Source organism: Curcuma longa, chromosome 12 (assembly GCF_044706935.1).
Source record: "Curcuma longa cultivar G26 ecotype Majalengka, Jawa Barat chromosome 12, ITB_CL_G26_1.1, whole genome shotgun sequence".
Classification (NCBI taxonomy): domain Eukaryota; kingdom Viridiplantae; phylum Streptophyta; class Magnoliopsida; order Zingiberales; family Zingiberaceae; genus Curcuma; species Curcuma longa.
This window is the reverse complement of record NC_133872.1, coordinates 5,549,231-5,560,869: the sequence shown is the minus strand read 5'-3', so window position 1 is coordinate 5,560,869 and position 11,639 is coordinate 5,549,231. Positions and strand designations below refer to the sequence as shown.

At 37.1% G+C, this 11,639-nt stretch overlaps 1 protein-coding gene across 1 annotated transcript; it reads right to left on the bottom strand.

Moving 5' to 3' along the window:
• Positions 1-746: 746 nt before the first annotated feature.
• LOC141842796 (zinc finger BED domain-containing protein RICESLEEPER 2-like) lies at positions 747-9,126 on the bottom strand. The gene is made up of 6 exons (XM_074730796.1): positions 8,399-9,126; positions 8,183-8,319; positions 7,985-8,074; positions 7,052-7,396; positions 6,908-6,976; positions 747-781 (listed from the first exon to the last, which is right to left on the bottom strand). The coding sequence occupies exons 1-6, from the start codon at positions 9,124-9,126 to the stop codon at positions 747-749; spliced, it is 1,404 nt and encodes a 467-aa protein (XP_074586897.1).
• Between the last annotated feature and the right edge of the window lie 2,513 nt (positions 9,127-11,639).

Sequence of the window (11,639 nt, the reverse complement as noted above, 5' to 3'; positions counted from 1 at the left end):
AGGACCGGTGCATGTGCAAGAGAGGGGGTAAATCTCGCTCGTTTATTCGTTATATCAAAGACACTCACAACGGAATTATATACAACACATAAGACCCACGAATTTATTTGATTCATAACTCCTCAGGATTAATACATCCAAAACTTATGTACAAGAAAAACCTGTTTACTAGTAGTCTTCTTTCTAGAATTATTTTCGGAGATGAAAAAACTCATCTTACAGTCAATATAATAAGAGAAAGTAAAGTACAAAAGAGTAAAACTAAATTAGCAAACACTCGAGTCGGCTGATCTGGAAGTCTTAAGTGCAACTCATTCCTTTTGGAACTTACCCGATTGCATGAGTAGGACTTCGTTCGTGTTCAGCAGCATTGCAAGATCACAAAGTAATAAAATATTGATTGTCTCTTGATGTTGGACAATAAGTCTTATAAAGACCCTTCCAGGTGCCCGGATCCCTTTCTAGACACCCTGGACTGATTCAATCTAATTCAGCTCCGTCAACCTTTATCCAAGCCGATTCTTCCTAGTCCGGGCGCTTGGACTAGCCGATAGCGCCTGGACTATCCGAGCGCTTGGAATTAGATTCAGGCATCTGGATCTGCCTTAGTCCAAGCACTTGGAATTCACTAGGGCCCCTAGACTATTTCGAGCGCCTGGATTATAATCCAAGCGCCCGGAATGGGTTCAACCATGTTTAACCTGAATTGACTCAAGGCTTGGTTCGACTGCTTCTATTTACTTCTCTTATACTTTCTCATCTTGCTTATAGCTTCTGATTCCTGCAAGATAAGCATACAACAAACAAACAACTTAAGCCTAATTGTAGTCTGTCTAACTTACTAGGCTTACTTAAGCCTTACTTTGTACATCTAACATACTAAGCTTACCCCTTGTCTAACCTCCAATTAGGGCTAGTCACTCGGTAAACTTTTCACCTATCAAACATCCGATCATCCTTAACCTGCTTGGACTTTTTCTTACCTAATCTTCAATTATGACTAGTCATTTAGTAAACGTCTCACCTACCAAACATCTGGTCACCCTTGACCTAGTTGGACTTCTTGTCCAGTTTCACTCACCAAGACTTCTTGCCCAATTTCACCCACCAGGACTTCTTGTCCAATTTCATTCAGTATGACTTCTGCCTAGCCTCCAACTAGGACTTCTTCTTGTCCAATCCCATTTACTAATATTAATTTCTATCTAGCCTCGAACTTCTCCTTGCCCAATCTCCCTGACTAAGACACTGATCAGGACTTCTTGTTCTGTCCAATTGATTAAGACTTCTTGTTAGTTATCTAATTAACTTTGATCTGACTATACTTCACTCACATCCAAATATAAGGTCCTATTTTGGTTAACCCTTGGTCAAACTAATTAGTCCTAGTATATTATCAAACATCGAAACCTTAGAGGCAGATTGGTACTCCCTATAGTAACAATTTCCTCCTTTTTGATGTTTGATAATTTCTTAAGTTAAATGTAAGTCATGATTTTAACACTGGGAGAATACTAGATTTTTAACTCAAGTTTTCCTTCTCCCCCTGTCAATCATCAAAAAATGTTGTACCAACAATGCAAGTATTTCCTATAGTCACAACTTAGTCTAGCCATTTTTTGAAAAATCATAGTAGATTTTAAAATAATTTTTATCAAGAGTTTTCAAAAGAGTTTTTCAAAGAATTTTCAAAATAAATTTTGAAAGTGTTTTTTAAATATTTTAAAGTAGATGTTTTTTTGAAAAATTATTTATTATCCTTTCAATCAGGATCTTCCTCTTAACCTAATATGTCCTTAGGGCTCTTTATTAATCACAAAGCAACCTCCCTATGTGTCTTAAGATTTGACTCAAATCAAAAGAATAATTTTTATATTATTTTAAACAAAATTTTGAAATGGATTTTCAAATATTTTTAAAAAAGTTTTCTAAAGATTTATAATAATTTTTAAAATAGGTTTGCTCTTTTAATTTGGGCATTCTCTTAATTTGACACTTTCTTAGGACTCTTTGATAACTACAAGGCAAACTCCCTATGTGTCATAGAGGTTAATCCAAGTCAACAGAATATTTAACTTATAATTTTTAAAATATTTTTAAACCATAAATTTTAATTGATCTTCCAATTTGACCTCTCCTTAATCTGATACTTACTTAATGTTCCTTGTTAGCCACAAGGCAATCTCCCTAAGTATTTTAGGATTGATCTATATCAAAAGAATAATTTATAAAATATTTTTCAACACATGAGTTTTCAAAAAGATTTTAAGCAATTTTTTTCAAAAGAATGTTTGAAATTTATTTTTAAGAGATATTTTTAAAGTAAGATCTTTCAAAAAGGGCATCTCCATTAACTAGACACTATTAGTGCAGGAAGCACTAGCAAGTCAAACCTATGTTTTGATTATGGAACTAGGATCAAGTTAAGTTTATGGTTTGGCTAACTGAGTTGGATTGAGATTGCAGAGAACAGGTTAAGTCCTAGTGTGGCTAGGCAAGAAGACTTGGCAGAGTCAACGTGCACCAGGCAAGATCTGGACTTGGGTCAGGAGGACCAAGTTGCGGATGAAATGGACTTGGTCAGGAGGACCAAGTTGCAGAGAAGAATGGACTGATCAGGAGGATCAGTTGCGTTCAAGTCCTGGGGGGCAACGACAGAGCCGAGCAAAAGTCCAACAGGTCAGGAGGACTTGGTTGGCATCAGGTAAATTCTCCCGAGGGGAGTGGGTGAGGACGCGTTCCTACGAGGAACAGTAGGCGCCGGTCTAACCCAGGATCTCACCGGAGATCCGAAGTTAAGACTCGAAGCCGGTTCGGTGAACCGACCGGTTCTTTAACTATCATGTTTCGAGCTAACTTGTTGTGCAGGAAAGAAGAGCTCGATAAAAGCTAACTCCGGTCCAAAAATTCTGATTTTTGGGTCTGGAGTCGACTCAGATAGGTTCTGGAGTCGACTCCAGCCTAGTCAGCTCAAATCCGGAAGTCTGCGCGTCAAAGTCGTCGCCAGCGGAGCTGGAGTCGACTCAGATGGCGTTCTGAGTCGACTCAGGTCAAGAAGTTATCGCCACCGCCGCCACCGCGACTGGAGTCGACCCAGAAGCAAGCCAGAGTCGACTCAGGAGGGATAAGCGATAAAGTTTTATCTGCCACGTCGGCTGGAGTCGACCCAGATGCCTATCTGAGTCGACTCAGCTCGACTATATAAGGCAGTCGCGAGCAGCCTTCGAGCCAACAATTCCTTTCGCTCTCAAACGCCTTCCTCGCGTCCGTTAAGCTTCCGATCTTCGACGTTGGTGCCGAGACTACATCAAGCTACTTCAACGAGCACCGAGACGCCGAATCCATACTCCGGGGAGCGCAAAAATTGGTAACAAAAAGCTGTACTTAAATTCCAATCAATAGCTTTGTAATCGAGTTTTTGTAACGCCTTTTTCGATATACTTGCTACCGCAAGGAGCAAGTATCTTAGTGGATTGCCCAAAGTAAACGGTCAAGGACCGTGGGCCTTGGAGTAGCAGCGTTGCGCTGTGAACCAAGTAAAAACAAACGAGTCATTTATTTTCTGCACTTGTTCTTTATTCTTGCAAATCGAGTTTTCGCTTACGCTTCCGCACGCAAAGTTTTATCGAATATCGAAAAGCGTTAAAATACGCTATTCACCCCCCCTCTAGCGTATTTCCGATCCTACAAACACTCCCTTAGGACATCTTTGTTGACCACAAAGAGTCCATTAACTAGACACTCCCTTAGGACATTTTTGTTGACCACAAAGAATTTTTACCTATATGTCAATTGAGTTGACCTAGAGATTTTGTGTCTAAGTATTGGCCAACTAATTTTTAAATATATAGATTTTTGAAAACTTTATATTATAAGTACACTCAACAAGTATAAATTTTAAGTAAATATTAAGTTTTGAAAAATAGTTTATAAAAATAATTTTATAGTTTTTAAAAATATTTTTAAAACTTGGTAATTTAATGGTCCTCATCTCACTTATTATAAGTGTTTTAGTACAAGGCATACAAAGGTGATAGCGTTCCGCAAGTATACGGAATGTCGTCAAGTAATAAAAAGATCGAATCCACAGGGACCGTGGAACTACTTACTAAATCTAGCACAAAAAGGTGGAGAGAATATAGATCATGAGTTGTGTGGGGGAGATGGGAGTGTTCTAAAGTGCTTTATCCTAGAAGTCAGAGAAAGGGATCGACTGTGACACTGATTGGTGAAACGATCCTAGGACTTCGGACTCCTCAGAGAATGGATTAATTGACTTGGATCCTCTACCTTTCCTCAATAACTGTTCAATTGTAGGAATGTTAACCAATTTATCCAATTCAACCTCGTCAGGTATCCTCGAATTAAATCATTGGTGTTCTTACGTCACTCGTTATTGGTTCGAAACGGTTCTAGAAGCCCGGTTCAAGGTCTGCCCGTGTCACTCAGGCGCCCCGGAATACTAAAAGAACCCTATCCCCTGTCACTGGATATCCTTTTACGGATCTCTCCCCAATAACGAATGACCGCTAACTATCCCTCATAGGAATTTAACTACGCATTAGGAAACCCCTCGGAACTCGCCCGGTTCAAGGTCTGCCCCTGTTACAGAGCGCCCCGGTATACGGCCTAATGATTCCCCAATTCATAGTAAATCCCTACCCTCATGGATTCACACACACACAATTTATCATCAAGCACAAGCACAAATCCACAAAACAATGCACAGTTATATCATAGAAAATGGTAGATTAATCAAATCCAAATACAATCATCCATTACATCTGATTTATCCTACATCCTAGAATCTAGGGAAATCTACTCCATAGCGTGGAGATTACAACCCAAAAGAAAGAAAGAATACATCTCGTTCCCAAAGGTATACAAAGAAATGCAGGAAACTAGACTTATCTTCTTCCTCGGAGTGAAATCTCTGCGTAGATGGGATGAGGATGGTCTGGAGCAGTCGGATCGGTGATGGATCGTCGAATCTCCCTCCGAAATAGGCGTCGGCGGCTCTAGAACAACTCCGGTGGCTCTCCAAGTCTCCCCCCTTTCCTAGGTCTCCATAGAGACCTATTTATAGTGCAGGGTTCGGAAGCAGCACGCCCCCGTGCACACGGCCGTGCCTGAGAGGCACGGCCTTGTGTTGGCTTCGGGCAAAGGAGGAAGCACGGCCGTGCCTTGGGGGCACGGCCAGTAGCTGTGAAGCTCCTGTTCTGGGGCACGACCGTGCCTCTTAGGCACGGTCCAGGCTTGTCACCTTGCTGTTTGATGGCACGGCCGTGCCTGAGAGGCACGACCACACACTGTCTTCTCCTCAATTGCTGGACACGGCCGTGCTTTAGAGGCACGGCCTGCTGCTTGGACTCTTCTGTTCTGGCACACGGCCGTGCCTGGCAGGCACGGCCAGCAACAGCTGCTTCCTACATGATGAAGGCACGGCCGTGCTTTTAAGGCACGGCCATGACTTGGCTGATTTCTGTTTTGAAGCACGGGTGTGTCTTTGAGACACGGCCTCTGGCTGCTGCTTGGGGGATTTTGGCACGGCCCGTGCCTGTGAGGCACGACCCTGGCTTGTTGATCTTCTGTTTGGGCACACGCCCGTGCCCATTGAAACACGGCCAGAAGTTGAATAGACACGGCCGTGCCTATGAGGCACGGCCCTGTCTTGCCTTATCTTCAATGATGCTCCGTTTTGCCCGTTTTCGCTCCATTTTCCATCCTGAAACATGTAAAAGCACGAGCAGATCTCCGAACTAGGAAATGCAAGATATATGCCTAAATGCATAAATATGGGATGCGATATACATAAGAATTTAGCAATAAACTCAGAAAGATGTGCAAATAAAGCATAAATACATGTATACATCCTACGCACATCATAAATACATGCTTGAACAACGTTTAGCATCTTGTGTTGCAATTTTTCTTTTTATACTTTTAACTTCTTATCTAAATAGGGATGATAAGGTGATATAAATCCACTTCCAATCTTTCCTTTTTTTAATTTACCGTCTATAAACTTAGACAAAATAATTAGTTTCTTGAAGTACATGCTCAAGTTCAATTTGCATCTCTTTATACAATTGGTTAATTTCTAGTTGTCTTGATTCTAGACCTCTTGCTTCAGATTCTTTCAAGTATCTTTAGTCTTTTGCAAGAAAATATAAATATTTTACAAATAACAATTAAAGAGATTCAAGTTAATTCATAAGAAAAAGGAAAAGTTTCTCAAACACAAAAGTTGATGCTTGACACTCACTCCAAAAGAGCATCTCACCAATATCAAGTCACTATCTTTGTCTTTGTAAGTGATGACATATTCATATCCATTGCAACATTCTTTTCTTGATACTTCTCCTACAAAACATATGGGAATTAATGGCAACGGGTTCGGGGGTTCGCGGGGAAGCCTTCTCCATCCCCGTCCCCGAAACCCAAACTCATATACCATCCCCGTCCCCATCCCCGTCGGGTATCATAATTTAAATATCATCCCCGTCCCCGTCGGATTTCGGGTATCCAGCGGATTTCGGGGATCCCCGCGGGTTTCGGGGATGGCTTTCCCCGCGGGTATTTCCATGGGTATCCCCATACCCATCCCCATCCCCATCTTGTTTTTTTTTTAAATATTAATTTAAATAAATATATATATATATATATATATATATATTATAAAATCCTTACAAAATAACATTATAAACCAAACATTAAACTCCAAAACAAAATATTATCTCTAAAACAACATCCAACTAATGCATAATCGATACAATAAGTTTGAAGTTCTTCCATTCTTCAATTCTTCAAAATTTTGACACCACTTATGCTACAAAAGAAAAAAATAAAAAGAGTTAACTATAAGATTTGTTAAATTAACTACCAATTTAATAAAAAATACAATTACCTAAATCATCCACATCATTATCTTCAAGTATAGTAGCATAATTATCCGAAACAAAAGAAGTATTTTCATCTGAAAATAACAAAGAAATTAATATTAGCAATCATAAATAACACTAAATAAAAAAAGTCATAAAAGTACTATTACCTTGACCAGTAGCAGACCACAACCAGCTTTGTGCACACATTAGAGCTTCAATAGTTTTGGGATGGAGTCGACTACGATGAGGGCTAATTAATCTACCACTAGCACTAAATGCTGATTCTGAAGCAACTGTAGAGATGGGAATAGCTAAAATATCTCTTGCCAAAGCTTGTAAAACAGGATATTTAACTCCATTTAATTTCCACCACATCAATATATCAAAATTCTCACATTGGGGTAAAATATCTTCCTCCAAGTAACGAACTAAATCAGTTTTCATATTGCTAGCACAAGCTTTGCGCTTCAAAAGATGTTTTTCCCAAGCTGATAACTTTGAGATATTTTCCACTGAAACATTAATTGAAGATGTAGAATGTTCATTTTCACTACATTCCATAACTCTTTCTTGATATTCTGCCACTAGTTCTTCACAAAGTTTTCTAACTCTTTGAATGTGAGACTCAAAATCATTAGGGTAAACTAGTGGAAAATAAAACTCAATCAATTCCATCTTACACCGTGGGTCCAACACAGTAGCAACACCCATCAATTGATGAATCACACCCCAATACTCATCAAACTTTTGAATCATTTTAAATGCCATGCTACTAACAATGTGATTGGAGCAATCCATCCATTCATTCAAAGCAAGCTTAATTTCACAAACTTTAGGAAAATAAAAATTTGCTGTAGGGTATTTTGTTCCAGAAAATAATTCAGTTACTCTATGAAATACCTCCAATCTCTTACAAATTTCTTTTGCATTTTCCCATTCAACTTGAGTAGGCAAGGACTTGTACTGACTCTCCCGTTGAAACAAACGTGCAAATACATCCTTATACATCAAAGCAGTCTGAAGCATCAAAAAGGTAGAATTCCATCTAGTAGGACAATCCAACCCTAACTTTTTTGAATAAGTTATTTTCAATTGCTTACATGCTTCTTCAAATTTTTCTACTCTCTTAGGGGTTGCTGTCCAAAATGCCACACTATCACGCACATTCTCAATTGCACTTTTAATCACCTCTAATCCAATTCTCACAATAAGGTTTAAGATGTGTGCACAACATCGCATATGAATATGAGTACCATCATGCATTAATGTAGATAACAGTAACTTATCTTTAATCTTACCAATCAATGAATCATTGGTAGTGCAATTATCAACGGTGATGGTACACAACTTCGTGTCAATGTTCCACTCCATGAACGCATCCATCAACACTTCAGTAAGAGCATCACTTGTATGTGGACAAGGCACATAAGCAAATCTGAAATAACATTTGAAAAATATATCTAGTTAGTATTATAACAATTACATAAGAAAAAAATTATAAGTAATGCTTTTACCTCAAAATTTTACTTTGAAGAACCCAATTCTTATCAATAAAGTGCGCAGTAATAGCCATAAAACCTTTCTTTTGACTACCAGATGTCCACATATCCGTTGTAATGGATACTCTACTTTGCTCACTTTCCATTCTTTTGATAACCTCATTTCTCTCTTTCTCATAAATTTTCAAAATATCATTTTTCACCGTATTCCGACTAGGACACTTAAATAATGGTTGAATGGTAGTTGTAAATGTCCTGAAACCCACATGATCCACTATAGAAAGCGGATATTCATGTAATACAATCATCTTGGCAAGAGTCTCCCTTCCTTCTTTTTCTTCATACACACGAGAAGTCATGTCCCCTTTCGAGTTATTTAGCAAAATCTTTTGCTTTATGTCTGGTTGATTTTTACCAAGACACACCTTGAGGTGATCATGCAGATGACTAGTTCCATTTTTTGATTTCCCTCCAAGTTGTTTCTTGCAATATCTGCATTGAGCTTTAGTCTCATTATTGACCAAACACTTGTCAAAATGATTCCACACTACACTCTTTTGCCTTTTATTAGGATATTGTGGAACAGAATTGGATACTTCAATTGTTGCTGGTTGATTGTTTGAAGAAACATCCAATGTCGGTGTGGATGCTACTTGTTGAATTGGTGGTGATGAATCTGATGATACTAATGGTTGAACGCGTGGTGATGACGGTTGAATTGGTGGCTGTTCTTGCGGATCCATTTTACTGCACAAAATTTATAAAGAAAAAGGAAATATTAATATTTGAGCCAAGCATCTTGTGATTCTTTTGTTAAAGCAGATAAATTGCCTTGATCCTTTTTCCATTATGGTTTATACTCCAACACAAGAATGTAAGTTTTGATTCAAAGATTAAAAAAATCATACACACACACACATCCTTGCTTTGCTCATTTACTATGATAAGAATTTTCATCAACATTTCAAATGCACATAGCAAGCATTAATATATATACAGTAAATATTGTATCTATCACAAAACTTATATAGCTATCATTGTTGAAAATTTATGCAGTTATCAATTTTAACAATAAAGATTGTTATCTCTACAAGGAAGACTTCAAACGATATACAAGTTCAATCAATCTCCCTGCTTTCTTCTTCCATTAGTGTTTTGAAGCAAAACCGACACGGATACCTTAAAGTTCGGTAGTGTTGCACCCAAGAATACCAAAGAACATTATCCCTGGGCATGTTCTACCCTATTTCTATATGATAATATGCACCTTGCTTGCTGTGGTTTAGGGAAATATAGGCTAGCTAGGCAACCAAAGCAAACCTTGTCTCACTCCAAAAAGATTGACAAAAAGATTTAAGCATGGGAACCTTCACTTTTCTTGAAGAGAAGAAATTAAAAAAGGAAAAAGTGTTCAAGGACAGAGGGATCAGAGGAAGTACCAATTCCAACGGAGAAGGATCGCACTGAGGAAGCAGACCGCGTACGAGACCTTCTTCCTTGCGCTCGCCTTCCTTCCTCCTCTTAATCTTCTTGCTGGCTTGCTGCTGCAGCTGCCGGCGCGCTTGAGTTGGAGTTCGGCCGATTGTTGCCCCCGCCGCAGCACTTCAGCAGCCCTCGCTCGCGAAGAGGATAAACGATTCGGCGCTGTACAGGGAGGAAGGAGAAGATCTCGGCCGACGTTTGGAGACGGAATCGCGGCTGCACGACGGCGTCGTGGTTGGCAGCACCGCACGGCTGGAGAAGAACAGCACGGCGCGGCTGGGAAGAAACAACACCGCCGCGGGTGGAAGAAGTTCTACCCAGGGTTGTTGCCGCCTTTCGCCAGGAAGATGCCCTCCGGTCAGGCAACAGCAAACCAAGAAGAAGCATGCACCATCGGGAAGAAGAGCCGCCACCCAAAATCGCAGTTAGGTTTCCTCTGTTTTCCCGCAACAAAGAGGAGCTACAGGGTTGACCGGGACGATCTGGTGGAAGCTTATGGGAGAAGGAAGGATCAAGGAAGAAAGAGTAGAATACGAAAAGACGTTACGGGAGAAGGAAAGATCAAGAAGAATAGAATACGAAAAGACATTAAGGATACATATTTAAAAATATATTTAAAGATATTAGTTTCATTATATATTTTATATAAATATATATATATATATAAATAATTTTATTAAAACATACATAAATATATAATATTTTTCAAATATATATATATATAATAATAATAATAAATAACATGACATATTTAAAAAGTATTATTTAAAATTTATTAACTTTTTATTAATTAAAAAAATGAAGTATTATTTATTTTAGAAATAATGAAACTATAGTATTTAAACAAGTAATTATCAATATGATTTATTTTTTTCATTTATATATGAAATTTATTGATGTAGAAATCATTAAACTAACTTGTTTTTTTTTTCATTTGATATAAGAATGTAACAAAATTAATGGATCTTAATGAATGAAATTGATGTAGAAATCATTTCCCTTATTTAACATAAATAAATGAATCCTATTGAAAATAAATTCAATCGAAATAAACTTTGATAAGAAATAAACCTTGTAAGAAGTACGAATTTATCAGCAAAGTTAAGATTAAGATAACTAAAAGATCAATATAACTAAAAAAATATAACTCTTTTTAATTGTATTTGCTTGAAAATAAGTCAATAGAACTCAAATAAAAGTCAAAATATATTCTATTATATATATATATATATATATATAAATATTTGAAAATGTTTTATTAATTTATATATTATATATAAGGACTTAAACATTATTTATAAAAGATGCATGACTTTTTATTAATTAACATAATTTATAAAAAAATGACTTTTTATTAATTAAAATAAAACACATATTATTTATTTTATGAATAATAAACCTATAATATTCAAATAATTAAAAATTATTAAAATTAGTGTTTATATTTTGTAGATAAGACTATTCAATTAAAAATTATTAAATTAGAAAAAAATGTACATACTTTTAATTTACTATTATTTAAATTATTATTTTTTAAAATTATATAAGAATGTGATCAAATTGATAAATATCAATGATTGAGATAATTGATGTAGAAATATTTCTTTTATTCATCTTTAATAGCAAATAGAAGTACAAAAGAAATAATTTGAGGTAAAAAGCTTACTAGAGTTTAGATCAAGTATAAAGATAAGTGAAAATATTTTGTTGGAAATTAAGACTTAAGATTAACCTCCAGAACCAAAATATTTCCAATTTCCAAATGTATTTATAT